Consider the following 17,195-nt stretch of genomic DNA (forward strand, 5'->3'; position numbering starts at 1 on the left):
AGAGTTACCAGAGAACAGAGTTCTGTCCTGGGAGTTTCTGACACACTGGAGGAGAACTGCTGGCCCCTATCATCACCCACTGCAGAGGAGGAGATGAGGACGGGCGGATGATGGAGGAGGCAGGAGGGAGGGAGGGTGGGAAAATGTGAGAGTGAGGGTCCCCAAGGAGGAGTGAAAGGAGTCAAGTTAGCTGAGGCCTCTTGTAGTAGAGGGAGGAGGAGACAGAAGGAGGAGAGTCACGGAGAACACATGACCTCCTCTACTCTCCTCCTCTTTTTCTTACTTTATTTTGTCCATTTCTTCCCATTTATCACGTTTTATCTCTCAGACTTTTGTTCACTGCACTTCCGATTCATTCTCTGCTATTTCCTGTTATCTTTTATTGTTTTAAGACATATTCTGGCTCACCATGGAACTAATGTGCAATTTTTGTCCCTGGATGGGCCTTGAATATACACAAAGTCAACTAATAAATACACACTAACCTACACAAGACACAAACAATTTATAAACAGGGATACAATATAATTACTGTAAAACTCGACAACAAGCACCGACTCAGTCATCATGACTATGTGACTGGTCCCTCTTTAAGGAGTTTAAACAGCTGATCTGATCAGCTTGATTAATGTGAGACTACGTCCTTGTACAAAACATTCCACAATTATTGAAACTGATGAGAGAACCAGGAGCCACTGTGCATATGCACAGATTTTTGGGAAATCTGACAAAACATGCAAATTCGTATTTCTGTGTTTTTGTTAGCTGTGAACCTACACGGGTTTACAGAGGTTCATAAATGTGGCACGCTCCGGCGTAGACACTGCCTCGTTTTCATGATCAGTTCATTTGCTGATTATTTTCTTGTCTATAAAATGTGTGCAAATAGCAGAAGGTGCCCTGTAGCTTCCAACTAAGAAGATGCTTTCAAATAGCTTGTTTTATTCAACAAACATATTCAAGCTTTAATCAGCAAATGTTTGAAACTGACTAGAACAGTTAATCAATTATCACATTGCTGCTGGATTTTCTGCCAATCAACTAATCAATCACATGACCTTTGTTTTCACTTAAATTAGCATGAATTCCCCATGAGATCGAGCTCATCGAACAGATAATACACGTTAAGAGAAGTGTGACTGCAGCGTAGACGTCATCCCGCACGCTGAACATTTTCTGTGTTTTTACAGTCTTATCTGGAAATCAAACCGGTGGCTGATTAAGAGCCGAGACAGGAAAAACTCACTGATGTTCTGCCCCGCTCTCTTTCGTATGTGTTTGAGTGTGTGTTGTGCAGGGATTGCTACAGCTCTCAGACTGATGCAATCAGCAGATAAAGAGGCTCAGGGTGTGTGTGTGTGTGTGTGTGTGTGTAGCCAAATACAGTATGTTTGCATGTGGTTTCATCTAGGGAGATGAGTGCACCACACACACACACACATTTCATAAATCAGCTTGTTATGCAGCAACCATCAGTGTCAGGCAGCAGACCCCCCCACCTCTCTCCATGCATCATCTTTATGTCTCTCTCCCATTCTGTACCTTTCTCTTCACTGCTTTCTTTCCTCCCTCTTTCTACTTCTTCACAGCTCTCCCTCTCTCACCACAAACACACACAAGCAATTAAATTCCACAAACTGCCTCCTCTCCTCCCTCAAATCCTTCTTCTCTGTTTGGTTTCTCTCCTCTTTCCATCCGTCCATCACAGACAGGAAGTGGGGTGCATTAGCAGAGTAAAGACTGGCTGATGGAATTAATGTCCATTATCTGACCATTTACAGGAGAAACAGCAGGATGAAAGAGGAGAGAAGTGAAATGATAGAGATCTCACCATGTCGTCTCTGCTCTCAGCTCTGCAGAACAAACCACAGTCTGTATGAAAGCATGTTTGTGCTGTCTGTGGGCAGTTTGAGCAAAGTGGGACTGAGGCGAGCGAGCAGCTGAGTGTCATCGGTACAGGTAGCCGTCTGCACTGGCAGGCACACATACAGCTGTTAAAGGATAAGGCTGGTGCTATTATATGCATTTATTGTCAACAAACACCGAACATGTGTGAGTCTGTCAGCCCTTTCTGATGCCCCCGCTCTGTGGCTTTAAAAACACAAAACCACACTTACACAGTCTCAGGTTATTAATGTACAATGCTCATACACACAGAGACATGTTTTTAACCTGATTCTATTGTATCAAAGTAACTTCAGCAAGACGCCCTGTACTGTATATATCTGCTGCACTGCTTGCCTGTATGTAACAACAGATCTGTTTAGTTCCTCGTTATGTAGGCAAGTAAATAAAACCTTTAAATGCTCAGCAATTTCCCTGAAGAAGCTGGACACCGTCATTTTAGCAAACAGAAGGAAATAGTGCAGTATGGGACTATTTCCAGCAGGAGATCGATCCATTAGCAGGAAGGTGTGCGGGTCTGAGCTGGTGAAGCCAATCTTTTCATGGGATTTGGTTACAATAATGTAATACAATAACATACAGTATCATTACTCTATGGATAATATAGTGCAGAATGTATTTAGCTTCATATTCAGTTTGTTCTTTCAAAATTCATCTATAATAGAATTTAAATGGGCCATATTACTGAAACTGAAAGTGGAAAAACATGCTCTCACTATGTTCCAGGCCAGACCTAAACTGCTCAGCATTTTGATGTTTTTCCAAATGGTTCTTCAGTTCTAAATGACATCCTCATTTACTAGAAGGCATGGCATTTTTACTAGAAACCACTTTGAAGCTCAGCAAAATGTCACCTACTGTGTTTACCGCGGGAGCAGCTGAGCCACCACTCCTGCTCGTCCTCATCTGAGAAACACTTGAACACGACAGCAGAACGATAAGTTGTTAACAGCAAACAAGAAAAACCTAATCTTGTCAAGATTATCCACACTACTATCACCATCACCATGTTGAAGCTCTAGTGTAAAAAACAAAATCACAGCAGCTATTCCTCTCTGCATGTAGAGTTCTTCAAGCTCTGATATGTCACAGTGTTTTAGCAGAGAAACAGCAGCTGGACTAGAGCACATAAGCACTGTCACATGTCATGAACTTCCAGATTACATCTGGAAAATGTGCAGATTATGAAATAGCAGGTGGAAAAGTAACCATGATGCATTAAGAACAAACACAGAGCCCTTCAGTAGCGGTGTCCTGGCCATGTGTTGTTATTTTGGTGCCAATGCAACCGCCTCCACGTACTGTACAGTAAACAAACCACCTCAGGAAATGTGAGGCGCCTCACCTGATGATGCACAGAACCTGCAAAGGTACTGTTCAAAAATTAACCACAATAACTGTTGTACAGCTACCGTAACTAAGAGTCCAGCTAAGTGGAGACATGCTGTATCTGACTGCTGAGGATAAACAGACTGGAATTAAATGAGTCAACCAGTTTAAACGCAACAGACAGAAGGTGTTTGAGGCAAGTCAGCTAGTTCCTGAAGCTCTTTGTCAGTCTGTCTGAAGCACTTGAGATCAACAAATCAGTCACACAGTATAATGATCGATACAGTCTGCAGCAGAGGAAACAAGGGGAGACAGCTCCACAGCCTGCCAAGGAGATAGGACACACTGAGCTAACCGGCCAAGATGAGTACTGAGACAAGACAAAAAAAAAGTAATTAGAGAAACATGCTACTGTTCCGTCTGGGTTCAAGCCCCAGCCAACCCGGGGCCTTTCTGTGTGGAGTCTGCATGTTCTCCCTGTGCCTGCATGGGTTCTCTCCAGGTGCTCCAGCTTCCTCCCACAGTCCAAAGCCACGCAGCTTAAGTTGACTGGTGACTCTAAATTGCCCGTAAGAATGAATGTGAGTGTGTGTGGTTGTTTGTCTGTATGTCAGTCCTGTGACAGACTGGCGACCTGTCCAGGGTGGACCCCGTCTCTCACCCGGTGTCAGCTGGGATTGGCTCCAGCCTCTGCGACCCTATTCAGGAATAAGCGGTACAGATGGATGGATGGATGCTACTGTTTGCTTATAATCATTGTCTCATTAACCATTTAGTGTTTAATTTAAATTATGTCCAGATGCATATACTGTGTCTGGGTCTTGAGCCTGGACTATGTTCACTCCTGAAAAAGACACGCACACACAAAAAAGCTGAAATGCAGACTAAAACCAATTTAAAGTATGTCTTCCTCCACTGCCTCTACCTGACAGTGGTAGTTATTCCACTGAAACTTTCAGGTAGATATTAAACAATTAGTTGATTAATTCATTTGCTGATTGGTCAGTTATCAAAATTTATTCAGAGTGAAAATGTCAAACATTCCATGATTTCAGCTTCTCCTCATCTTTAATCACGGAAAACTGGATCACTGGTCAGGTCACGACATCAGAAGGTGTCACTCCGAGCTCTGGGGTTTGAGTTCATAAACCAAGCAACACAAGGATTTATCAAGAATAAACTGCTGATTAATCCATAGTGAAAATGATCATTAGTTGATATGTAAGCTCCGCTTTACCAAACTGTGAAACAGTGCCTAAACATCAACGCTCAGGTCAGAATAGTCCAATGATGTGCTATATAATAGTAAATGGAGTGTATCTTTCTTCACTGAGAACTTTTAATATTTTGAGGACATGTTCATGATACTTACATACTTTTACTTAAGGAGCTGAAGGCTTCCTCCACCAGTGTTAGCATTATTGGCTTGTTGTGGCATCAAAGGTTTGAGTTTTGAAACACACAGAAACAAAGTGAGAGAGTAAAGTGTATCCTCAGAAGACCAATTGGAATCTGTTGACCTCTCTGCTGGTACCACACACACACACACACACACACACACACACACACAGACACTTCCTTGGGAAAATACCTGCAGCCGAAATGTGTTTGATTATCAAAATGGAAGAGTGTACACCACCACCATCCCCTCACACTGCAACACACACACAACATAACCCTGACCCCATTCCACTGTGTATGAGGAGATACAGCCACTTACACACTCTCTCCTGCTCTTCATCGCTATCACACACACACACACGCACACACACTGGGTGGTAGTAGCCTGTGGGTGTGTGAGCAGCTGTGAATAATTGTGTTTATAGATGGCATACGTACGACCTGTGGATAGAGAGAGAGAGAGAGAGAGAGAGAGAGTTGGTCTTCTCACCCAAACAAAAGAAGACAAGGATGACATTTAAACTGAAGCTCTCTCTCCCTTTCTCCCTTTCTCTTCTCCCTCTCTCTACACTTTCTTTTTTTGGCAGTTTCAACTAATTCACTTCAGTTAGCTTAATTGGCATAAGTGGTAACGAGGCGTTAACAGCTAAAGCAGAACAATGAGCAGTGGTACAAGTAAAAAAGGGAGTGGGGTGTTTAGATGTGCGTCTAATGAATCATTTGGCTCCAGAAAGCAAGTAAACGAAGTACTTTATTTATACCAGAGGGAAACAATAACAGTCAGCAGCGACTGCATCATGAGCTAATCTCAAAATTATCAGGGTAAGGCAGTGTGTTAAATTCCTCCTAAACGGGCCTGTACTATCATACAATCAGTTTAAGTAGCTACACAACAACACAAAAACATGCTTTGAAAAAATAAATGTGAAACATTGTCAGACAAATTAAACAATGGGATCACCTTTTCTGAAAAGATCTCTCAATTCAGGCACTAATGGTTATGCTAACACTAATGTTTAGTGATAGCAGGACTGTTTATGTGGATGTTTTGTGCATAAATTGATTTGTTTTTGGATATTAGCCTTACATGAGGCTTCATGAATATGCAGTGGAGATGCAGAACAGTGAGTGAGTGCTACATTTATTCAGTAGTCCATATCCTGTGCTGTACAACTGGCCAGTTACTGGAGTAGCACCAGCAGGGCATACCTGTACACTAGGTGCCTGCACCCAAAAACCACAATGTTATATTGTCAAAATGCATTGTTGCCATAATTATCCAGTCCCTTTTCATGATGCTGTGTGTTTGATCAATAGTACGGATTACATCCTGTACTGACAGTTTATCACATATCTCCGGTGTCTGGTATATTCTAAGAAAGAACAGAGTTTTCATACATGCTGATGTTACAAATATTAAAACCACAATGAGGCACCGAGCAAACAGCATCACAATGTTAGTGTGTTATGCTAACATTGAGCTGCCAAAATAAATAAATAAATACATAAATTAAATTAAATAAACAATAAGCAATGCAAGGATGTGTGTTGCATATTCAGTCACCTCTAAACAGTGACCTTGCGGGTTTATTTCTACATTGTGACAATGTCTATATAAATTTTAAGTTGTTATGACTTTGTGAAAACATTTTCTGCTGCAACGCTGAGTGTGAATCCTCGGTTGTTTGTAAATGGGAAACTTATCTGTTTGGCTCCAACTACACTTATTTATTTCATACTAAACTGGCTTAAAACACAAAGTGAAACAAAAACATGGTCATGTTTGTCATCTGTACTTATCATCATTAGCTTTGTTGACACCTTTTAGCAACTTAAAGTCAGGGAAATTCTGCTACTCAGTTTTAGTGCTTCCACATTAATATGCAGAAACATCAGTGTGCTGAGTCACGTTAACAATATGCTGAGTAGACACAAGCTGTGTGCACTGTGTCTAGACAACTAGGTGGTGATGGACTGTCATGTGCAGTTCACACTGTCTCTCAGCAGCTAACAAGCTAAGACTGCTACTATTCCTTTAACCTGTTAGCTTTATAAATGTCTTCCAAACTGCTTGCCTGTAAATAACAAACAGGGACAGACATGTAATATAGCAACATGCTAACATGATGAAAGCCTGACAACATGCTAACTGCTGAAGACAGAGGGGGTGTACTGTGTTAGCGTAGCTCCTGCTAGCCTCCCTCTGTGGATCTATAAGTGAAGATGATGGAAGGTTGGGCTCACAGCGATTTACATAATTGGCATGTTAATTTGTTAAGCCATGGGAGTTGATTATGTTGCATATTGATTGTGCTGGGCTGCTGTGAGGTCACGCCTCTTTAACAAAGGTATACACAGAGCAGGGAATTGTGGGAATCTGATTAAAAATACAAATGCTGACACTCCTCAATTTGACACAAGGGGCAAGGTGTGTGTGTGTGTGTGTGTAGTTGTGTAATGAAAGCTGTGTTAAGGTGTGTGAAAGTCAGCAGGTTTGACTTGGTTTTCAGTGTGCACACGTTTGTCCATATGCAGCGTGTGTGCCTGTTCCCCTCGAGGTTGATGGATGGATGGAGGAGGTGAAAAGAGGAGTAGAGGGAGGGGAAACTCCACCTGGTCTTACCGTTCTCCGGGTGCTCCATCTCGCCGATGCTGCCGTCGGGTGTGGTCCTCTCATAGTGGTCCTCGGGCAGTGCAAGCGGCCCAATCCGTGGCCCCGAAGAAGACTTGGAGCTGGGTGTCTCCGATTCCTCCAGGCCGCTGTCGTAGTAGCTGTGCTGGGACGCATCCTGCAGGTCCTGAGCCTGGTTGGCGGTGGAGAAGGTCACTCGGCGATGGGGGAGCTGGGATTTGAAGACAAAGAGAACAGGGCAGGTTTAGTTTGAAGGTTCATAACCAAACTTCAATTTAACATATGAGATGTTTTTATTAGAAATCTGTTTCAGTTTGATCTGATGCAGGTGAATCAGTGTCAGTAATCAAAGAATGAAACTGTAAAAAAAAAAAAAGACCTTTAAAGAAGCCATTTAGACAATGACTTTGATTACTGTACGCTCTGTTCTCAAAGTGACTGACACTTTGATTCTGCAGCTCAAACCACAAAGCTTTCAGCTCATCACCTCAGATCTCATCACTGCGTTCAGGTCTCCTCATCTCATTCTACATCATCTGGTTAGCTCACCTCTTCTCACTGTGTTCACCACTGACGTCTAACTCCCTGCTGCTTCATAGCTACAAATCTTGGGAGTATATTTCACTGGCAATATTAAAATAATGACCCTCTGCTGCTTGCTGTCAGTGAGCCCTACTGTCTCACAGTAGCTCCCCCACCCATCAACCAGTTCCAGGTCTAAAGGATCCCTGTGGAGTTTTTGGTTTCTAGTAGCATCACCAAACTGTTGTTCTGTGAGTAGATCTCCATTTTGTTGTCATGAATGCACACATACACATGTACACTGTCCTGCCAATAGATTATTCCACTGAACAACAGGTGGCGCTAACACAACGAGCTATGCAGCAATGTGCCAGCAAAGACCAGGAAGAGGAAGACAGAAGTTTAGTAAAAATGGAGGTGGAACCTATTCTGGGTTCAAAATACCTTCAAATCTCTACTTAGCAAATGGTTTATGAGTCAGTATCTGTGATCACTGCCCCCCTTTACGTTTTCAGTTTCAGCAATAAAACATTTAGTTTCATCAGGAGCAATGTAATGGTTTCAGAAATATGTAACATGCTTTCATGATGATCTCATCTCACATTCAGACCAGACTTGCTCTTTCGTATGTGTCTATTGTTAGGTTCCTGTGAAATCTGCAGCCTGTGTCTGGTTCTTCTCACCGACTGGTTTCTGTCATGAAGCACACTGCTTTAATAAAAGCAGCAGGCTGAACACACACTTTACCGCTCCATTTACTGTGTGGTTCTGGGGGCTGGAAGGTAGCTGTCTGACTCGTGTGTTGGTTGGCTTTGTAATTGAAATACAATTAGCCTTCGTATAGCACTGCAGGGACACCAGACACCACTCTCTCGCTCTCACACACACATTGTGCAAATGCACCAAGTGCTGCCAAACAAACTGTGTCCTAATTCAAAGGCACACAATGCACGGTCAGACATTTCAATCACACACACACTTGACCGACTGGTCCGAGCTGATAAAGAGCAGAATCCCTGGCTCGGCAGATACTCTGTCACCATGGCAACTGGGCGCTGTCAAGACCCTGAACCGGTAAAACCAGCAGATCACAGCTAACACACAGGCACACTCGGACTTCAAGCTCCTTTTTAATCTTATATTGTTACTTTGTAAGCAGCTTTTTTGCAGCAGCTGAAACATCTGCTGTAGCTGAGAAATATGACTTTACAGTGCAAGGATTCAAACCAGCAACCACCTGGTTGGCAGTCTGCATCTCAGGCTGGCTCCCTCTCTGCTGTTTCAAATTAAATATTCTTTCTATTGGTGCTGCAAGATGATGAATCACCTTTCCTGCCAGGATTGCACATCCCCAGTCAGTTTCTGTGCTGTTTGCATTCCAAAGAGTCTGAAATGTTTGGCTAAATCGTTTCAAACTATCTTTAATTGTGTTGCCTGAAGGTATAAACAGCCAGAATTAATGTCAGAATGATGGAAAATGTACAAAATTCAAACCACACAGGAGCTGTCCTTTAAACTGTGTGGACACAACATGCTGTCGAGCCATCATAAGCCCAGATCCCTGGTGCTTCAGGTGACAGGCACCTCTCCAGGTAAACACATTCAAATTTGCTGTAATAACTGGGCTCTCAGCAGACCCTCCTGTCTTTATTCTCAGTAGAATTCCTGACAGTAAAGGCGCTCAGAGAGGTCACAGTTTGTATTTAGATAACATCAGAGGCATTATGGAATGGGAGAGTTTCACTCCCACAGTCAGATTAGCATTTTCCGTCCCATTAGCATACTGTGTGTTTGCACAATAAGAACTTGTCAATGTGTATAGCTGATTCTGAGATGTTGGACTGTGAAGCATCTTAGCAGCAGATACACACAGAATGCTAGTCAGCTTTTTAAAATGACTGCACCTCTTAGGTTGCATTACCACACAATGATAAGGTGGCACTTTAAAATCTAAGAGGCGACTCAGTCCCAGTTAAGCAATGATTGTCCTGAAATCTCACAGCGTTCACAGGAGCTGATGACTAACCACCATTTACAGCATCAGTCCAATCATTTGCTCCTCCTCCACCACAGTTTGCTTCGGATATGATTTGTTCAGCTCAAATATGCAAAACCAACAGTTCATTTTAAAGGAGACAGCAGTGGCCCTCTGTGCTGTACAGACAGGTTTTTCCCTCACAGCATGAATCACCAATAACGTAGAACACGTTCACAGAGAACAAACATTTCCTTTACCAAACATTCAGATTTGTCCCTCTCTGAGACCCCGTGGCAGTCTAACCATCAGACGTGTGCTCAGGAAAGCAGCAGAGCAAACTGTGGCAGTTATTAATAACTGCTTCCAGCTTCCTCTGCTCTGTTTGCTGCATGAGCATTAGGAAATAAATCGCATCTATATACACATGAAGAGAGAAATGAAGCGGATCAAATCATCTCAATCCCTCTCCTGCCTGTCTGTCACCTCCAGCATGCCCAAACACTTACACATACGTGCACATACACCACAAAATCCTTGATTTTTGTTGCCTTTTTTGTTCTTCTGTCTATGTGTGTGTTTATGTGAGTGTGTGTGTGTGTGTGTGTTTGCCAGAAATAGAAGTGCCATCTCAGCAGGTTGTACCATGGGAAAGTGGAGCAGATCAGAGGGGAGGAACAGAAAGACCAAAGAACATCTATTACAACTTTCACTTCAGTGTCGGCCCAGCTGCCCGCCGCCATCTTGTCCCTATGCCTGTGCAGAATGTCCTCTTGTTCTAGATCGCTGCCACGTGGCTGTGTCTGCCTGACCAGGTGTTCTGATGTTCCTCACTGCCCTATTTTCTCCCAACCCTGAGCCTTAGAAAGCCAGAAGGCCTCCACAAACGGACAAACTTATCCACTACAGTTGGAGGTGATGTTCTGGGGGATTAAAACCTGCAGGTGCTCAGCAGTCATGGGAGGAGGATCGTTTATTCACAAGAGTGAGCACAACATTTGTTTGTAAAGCCATGCAGCCAAAAGGCTTCGCTTCACTAAGAAAAACAAATGATGAGGTTAGGCTTTGGTTACAAAGTCTTCAGTGGTCCAGGGCCTGGGATTCAAACTGAAACAGACCCGTAGAAAAGTATACTGTACCTGAATCCAAAGTTAAAATGGACCTGAAGAGACTCAGAGGTGCTCTGACATAGTCACATCTGTCACATCTGTGTGTAGAGCAGCAGTGGTCACAACAAGCAGCAACTGATCTGCTTCTCTATTGTTCAGGTTTGGTCAACTTCAGGTTAATTATAGTTTGTCGTTATGATTAAAAAAAGCCACCAGTGAATGTTGGCAGAAGACAGAATCCAAACAGTGGCCACACCCTTTGTAACCTGCACCCAGTCATCCACCACAATCCTACCCATAAACCAGTCCAAGCCCAAAGTCACAGCAAGGCTCTAATGATGAAACAAGTTGCAGTTTTGACACTAGTTCACATTTTGAAATCATTCACAGTAACTTGTGTTGCTTCAAAACTTATAAAAATGTAAGTGCCTGTGACTCTTTGCTCCTGCAGTGTTTAACTAAAGTAAAAATACCCAGCGCTGTTTCTCTTCTTGTTTGAATGTTGCTGTTAATATTTTGTGTTTGACCTTACACACATATATAATGGCCATGAGTGTGTTCACTAAACACACTGTAATGGTTACGAAGGTCAGTTATTACAAATTCAAGGAAAAATAACTCATCGTGGATTCTGTCTACAGCAAACTGTTAATGCTGCACTTTGGGTCTAATTTCTACACTGAAAAATATTCAGTCAACTGCAGGCAAAATGCACATATGCACTTTTATGTAAAACAAGGAGGCATGATGAACCTTCTTTCTTGAATCCATAATAACTGACCTTGTTTACCATCACTGGGTGAGACAATGAATATGCTGCTGAAGCACAATGCAGAAAAAGAAGAGAAGCAAAAGGAGCAAAAATGATCAGTGTGGTTTGTGCAAAGAAGCCATGAGGATAAAGAAGAAAGAGGAGACTACATTAAATTTACCTTCATACATATTTAGCTTTCAGAACCTATTCTTCACTTTGTAAGGTTGAAGGCAGTGTAATGGGAGGAGGAGAAAGGTGGAGGAGGAAGACAGTGGAGGAAGAAAAGGAGCAACAGGAGGACCAAGAGTGAGGAAGAAGGAACAAAGGGGGGTAAAGGAGTGCTGAAAACAACAAATGAGATTACAATAAAAAGGGAGGTGCTGGAGAAAAGGGATAGAAGAAGAGGAGCAATGCAATGAAGGAGGAGCAGGAAGAAGACGGGAAGATGAGGAGCACTGAATAACAAAAGCAGTTTAAGAGGAGAAATTAGGAAGAAGACATGGAGGATAAGGAGGCCAACATAAAAAGGAGGTGGAACAAAGGAGCAGCAGTGAAAGGAGGAGGAGTAAGAGATGGGAGAAGAGTCAAGAAAAGAGGAGAAGGATGGTGAGGAGGAGAAATCAAATAGGATGTAGGAGAAGGGGAAAGAAAAGGTGCAGCAGGGGATAACAATAAAAAAGGGAGGAAAAGTGAGAGGAGAATAGAAAGATAATGTGGAGCAGGAGCAGGAGGGTGAGGAGAGAGGACAGGAGCAAGAAGAGGCCAGCTGTGGGTTCATGCAGATAAGACGGCCCGGCCTCCTCCTCGTTCTCCTGCAGGAGGTGGCGGAGGAGGAGGAGGCGTTCACTGGGCCACATTGTTCAGAGATGATTAAAAACTAGCGAGAGAAGAAACGCACGACGCCTCGCTGGCTGTTTGTCAGCCGAGACACCGAGATAACTGAGAGAGAGAGATCCTCATTACCTCCCTCTGTGGGAGATAAGAGTGTGTGAGGCTGCATTGTGCATGCTTATAAAAGTCTGTCCTTATCAAGTATGCATGCACACACATTCACTCCGAGGACCAGACACACACAAACACACCCACACCAACAACACACTCCTCCATATTCACACACATTCGGCCCACGTGAAGAGCGACTGCCAGTGATAATTGGACACAACTGTGTTGAATCTGAGTGAGGATGAATGAAGAGTGGAGAAATAGAGGGAGGCAGAGGAGAGAGAGGGGCTGAAAAAGGTGGAGAGAGAAAGAGGCCCAAAGCAAAAGAGACAGAGACCCTGAGAGAGATGGAGAAAAGAAGGAGAAACAGGAGAGACACTGCAAACAATGGAGAGAGGAGTAAGAGAGAAAGAGAGAGAAGAGAGGGAGAGAGAAAACAGAGAGAACCAAACAGAGTTAAAGAGAGAAAGAGATAGTGAAAAGGGTGAAGAGAAGAGTGGGCCCTGAAGAGAGAGACAGAGACAAAGATACTGAAGGAGGTGAAGAAGGAAGAGAGAAAAGAAAAGGAGCCTAAGGGCACATCCCAAGCCTCTTATATGCACCAACATTTCCCTCACGTGCATCTTTTCCTTGTGTCCTAGCCCCGCCCACATTAGATGTGGGAACATTTTAAGAAGCATGAGACGTCCTTTCCTTCGATCCTTCATCTGAAGCGTCCAATCAGCAACTGATTTCTGATAAAGGGGCGTGTCGATCCATAGAAAGACTTCCGCAAAGGATGTGCTCGTTTGTCCTCGCTCACAGCTCCCCCAGCCACCTCTTCACTACTCGACTTCTGGGTCGAGTGAGGAGCGAGGAACAATCATTTAAGAGACTTGAGATACAGCCTAAAAGACAAAGAGAAAGACAAGCAGAGAACTAGAGAGAAAGATGACAAGGAGCATCAGGACAAAGAAAGGTGGAGACTGACAGAGATGGAGGGAACAGACAGAGAGAGTGTGTGTTTGTGTGTGTGGCTCATCAGTGGTGAAACAGAAAACAGTGCCCTGCAGCCAAAACAGCACTTTCTCTCCTTCTTTACCATCCATTTTCTCAAACAGCTCCATCTCTCCATCTCCCTCCATCTTTCAGAGTGAAGGTTGTGAGTATGACGCTGCAGGCAGTGATTGGCTCTGTGGGAGAACCAGCCTGCTACTGAGCAGGTGTGCATGGGTTTTCATATATATGTAGTATGAGAACATCTGCCTGCAGCTGCTGGGGACATGCAGGGTGTATTTTCACCACAATCAGGGGTCCTTTGAGCAAGGCAGCGATCAAACACAGATCAGCTGGTTCAGATCATTAAAAACTTACTGACTGACTTTTATGCAGGTATTTGCAGCAGAGGACTGTCCGGGAGTTCACCATGCACCACATGTACATACACTCACTATACGGCCAAAAGTATGTGGACACAGAGATGCTTCTTGCCTGGGTCACTAGACAATAGAACCAGAGAGAAAGGACCAGACAGTTGTGTCCTTTCTAATGTTTATCATTTACTAATGCTGTTGACTTATTTTCATAAAATACAAAAATGTATGCGGTTAATTTTAGATGTGACTTTCTTTGTTTACCAAACCACACAGTACCTTTCAGTTCCAGTCCTTTCTAGGAAATGACATGAAACATGTCATATTTATTATATGGCCAAAAGTATGCGGTCAGCCTGACCTTTAGGTCAGCCTTTATGCTTTCTTAACAGTACAGTATTATGAACAGTGATGATTGTCCACATTTTGGGCAACAGTTTGGCAAGAACCTTTCCTGTTTCATGGCTTTGCCCAGTTTGATGTGGAAGAACCTGACTGGCCTCATCAGCATAGGAGGAACTGCAATTCTGATCCTGAGCCAACATCAACGATCACTCACTAATGCTCTTGTGGTTTTTATGACTCTCAGATAAAGTTTAGTAGCTTTTTGAAAAGCAGATAAAAGGATCTAAACACTTCCTCCACCTAATAAACGAATAAAATGCTAAAAGCTCAGACTGATTACTGGTAATGGACAATGAACAGGGAGCAGCAGGCGCAGTGAAGCATCATACAAACGGCGCCTCTGTGTTTCTAATGTAAAATATTTCACATGGAGAATCTGCAGCAGGCAAATAAGTTTGCATCAGAGCACAGACGGACTGAACCTATGCAAATCACACTTATATATATGGCACCGTGTGTGTGTGTGTGTGTGTGTGTGTGTGTGTGTGTGTGTGTGTTGGTAATTATCACGAGAAGCCCGAAATAAATAAGGTTAAAATGGACAGGAAGAAAATATCTGCATTTCCATAGCAACATCTAGCATTTGCTCCATATCATTTCAAAAACTTCTGTAAATTTTCCCAGAGCGCTGGTTCCACTATCAAAACCCTACATAGTTCAAAATCATCAGCCTTCATGTAACAAAACAGGCCACCATTCAACTATTAGTCTGGTGATATTCTTTTTCTGGGTGGCCTGTAGGGGCAGTGGATAGCCCTGTCGCCTCACAGCTAGAACGTTCCATGTTCAAGCCTTGCGGTCGACCAGGCCTTTCTGTGTGGAGTCTGCATGTTCTCCCCGTGCCTGACTGAGCTTCCTCCGGTTTCCTCCCACAGTCCAAACACATGCCGGTTAGACTGAATCTAAATTTCCCATAGGTGTGAACGGTTATCTGTGTGCCAGCTCTGTGACAGACTGGCGACCAGTCCAGGTGCACCCTGCCTCTCACCCAGTGTAGGTGGGGGTGGCTTCAGCCCCCCTTCATTCCTCTACAGGATACACAGTATAACTAACTGATGGATTTTTTTCATAGTGTGAACAAATCTCATTTAAAAAACCAATAACAAGTACTGTGTGTATCCAAAGCCTGATATACAGTATCCCTCTGTGCCACAGAGCTCCACTGTTGTCCTAAAACACATTAAAAATACATTAAAAACACATCAAAGACTGGGTGACATTTTCCCTTATTACCGTGTAGACGCACTCCCACATACACCATCCTACTGCAACAAAAAGTGGCTCAGTCCGCCACTGAAAATAGTTACCAGCACTTCTGTTTACAGACTACAGCGAGAAGCTGCTGTAGGAAATTACTGAGACATTTTATAAAAGGACGCAGTAAATTTGTGAGAGAGAGCTTTTACGTCTTCAGTAGTAACTGCTGTGCTTGGAGCTAAGAGCCACACACAACAAGTAAAGATAAAAAATACAAATTAACATCAGACTAATCCTCTGAATGTCTAAACACACATGGCTGGACAAGAACAGTACAGGCCAAAACTGTAAGAATCTGATAAGAATCTGATCAAAGACTATCAATAAAATCATAAATCTAACCAGGTACTATGTGGCACCACCTTTCAGCTGTTTGATCGTTTGTGTTAGGAGCATGTTTCCTTCAGTACCAACAAAGTACTGAAGTTCAATAACCAGCAGTACTTTGGCATAAAATATACAGTATATCCTGGCTGTAAGAATACTCCCTGTCGCCATGTGCTGATGTGTGTTCTGTCCTTCCCTTGTTTTTGTCTAACAGACACAAGTTGTATCACTGCATCTGTCACTCAGCATCACTCTGCCTCATGGCAACACACACGCTCAGACGAAACAGGTCAGCAGAGTCTCTCATTTGCTTTCCAGAGTTGAGGCAAATATCTACATATGCCCTACAGGTGTGTGTGTGTGTGTGTGTGTGTGTGTGTGTGTGTGTGTGTGTGTGTGTGTTTTCACTGAGCAAGTAAAACTAGTGTTGGCTGGCAGAACACATGGAACCATGACTCTGGAGCACACTCACCTCCAGCATCACACACACACTGAAAGCACAAAGGTCATGTCCTCAGGTACACTACGGTATTGTCAGGAAGGCAAACACACACACACACACGACACACACAATGGACTGACAGTTCTGTGGTATGTGTGTGTGTTGTGTTCAAAGCTGACAGTGACAGAGACACTGATGCAGCGATCCAATGAACTCTGAGGTGACACACACACAGATCAGAGAAATGAACTTGAATAAATCTTCCTCTTTAGCCTGTACTTTCCAATTTGCTGCCTGGCTGCTCTCTCACGCTGGGCTCAAGCTTGCCGACAAAACTGAACACAGCGCTGACAGGTGACGGGCAGACAGTGAACTCTCCCAAACTGACCCAAAGTCAGTGTCATGTGCATTGTTGCTGCATTTCTGTATGCATGTGCATTTATGACTTGCTGATGTGTTTAAACTGTCACTCACATCACAAACTGTTCAACAAAACAGAAGAGATTTCTTTACATCTACTGACCCAGAGGAGAGCTACACGAGGACATTCACATGGTCGCTGGATGGAGAGGAGTTTTTGTTTACTATCACCTTTAAGAGCAGCACTCATTCTCTGGGCCTTTATCCATGCATATACAGTACACGTACATGCACTGACACGTTCCTCTTCTCCACTGGCTGTGAAGTGACCAGTGTTCAACTGAAGCTTGTGGCTTTTTGTACATGTGTCAAAAAGTCTTGAAAACAGAGTGAATAAAGTGAATTAGATGCATTCTGCCTGAGCACATCTTGATCAGCAGCTCCAGCTACAAACCAACGTGATTACCAGGAAAAACACCTTCA

At 43.4% G+C, this 17,195-nt stretch overlaps 1 protein-coding gene across 5 annotated transcripts in view; it reads right to left on the bottom strand.

The window, feature by feature from the left end:
• The window catches only part of LOC109956732 (protocadherin-1-like), a 187,833-nt gene that overhangs the window by 80,412 nt on the left and 90,226 nt on the right, over nucleotides 1–17,195 (bottom strand). For 3 of the 5 annotated variants that reach the window (XM_020594073.1, XM_020594074.1, XM_020594076.1), the window contains one exon: nucleotides 7,259–7,478. In XM_020594073.1, coding sequence (XP_020449729.1) covers nucleotides 7,259–7,478 — 220 coding nt within the window. Of the gene's footprint in view, nucleotides 1–7,248; nucleotides 7,479–17,195 lie in introns of all 5 variants that reach the window. The other 2 variants (XM_020594077.1, XM_020594075.1) reach the window with 1 other exon arrangement.

The sequence above is a fragment of the Monopterus albus genome, unplaced genomic scaffold, assembly GCF_001952655.1.
Source record: "Monopterus albus unplaced genomic scaffold, M_albus_1.0 scaffold21.1, whole genome shotgun sequence".
NCBI lineage: Eukaryota > Metazoa > Chordata > Actinopteri > Synbranchiformes > Synbranchidae > Monopterus > Monopterus albus.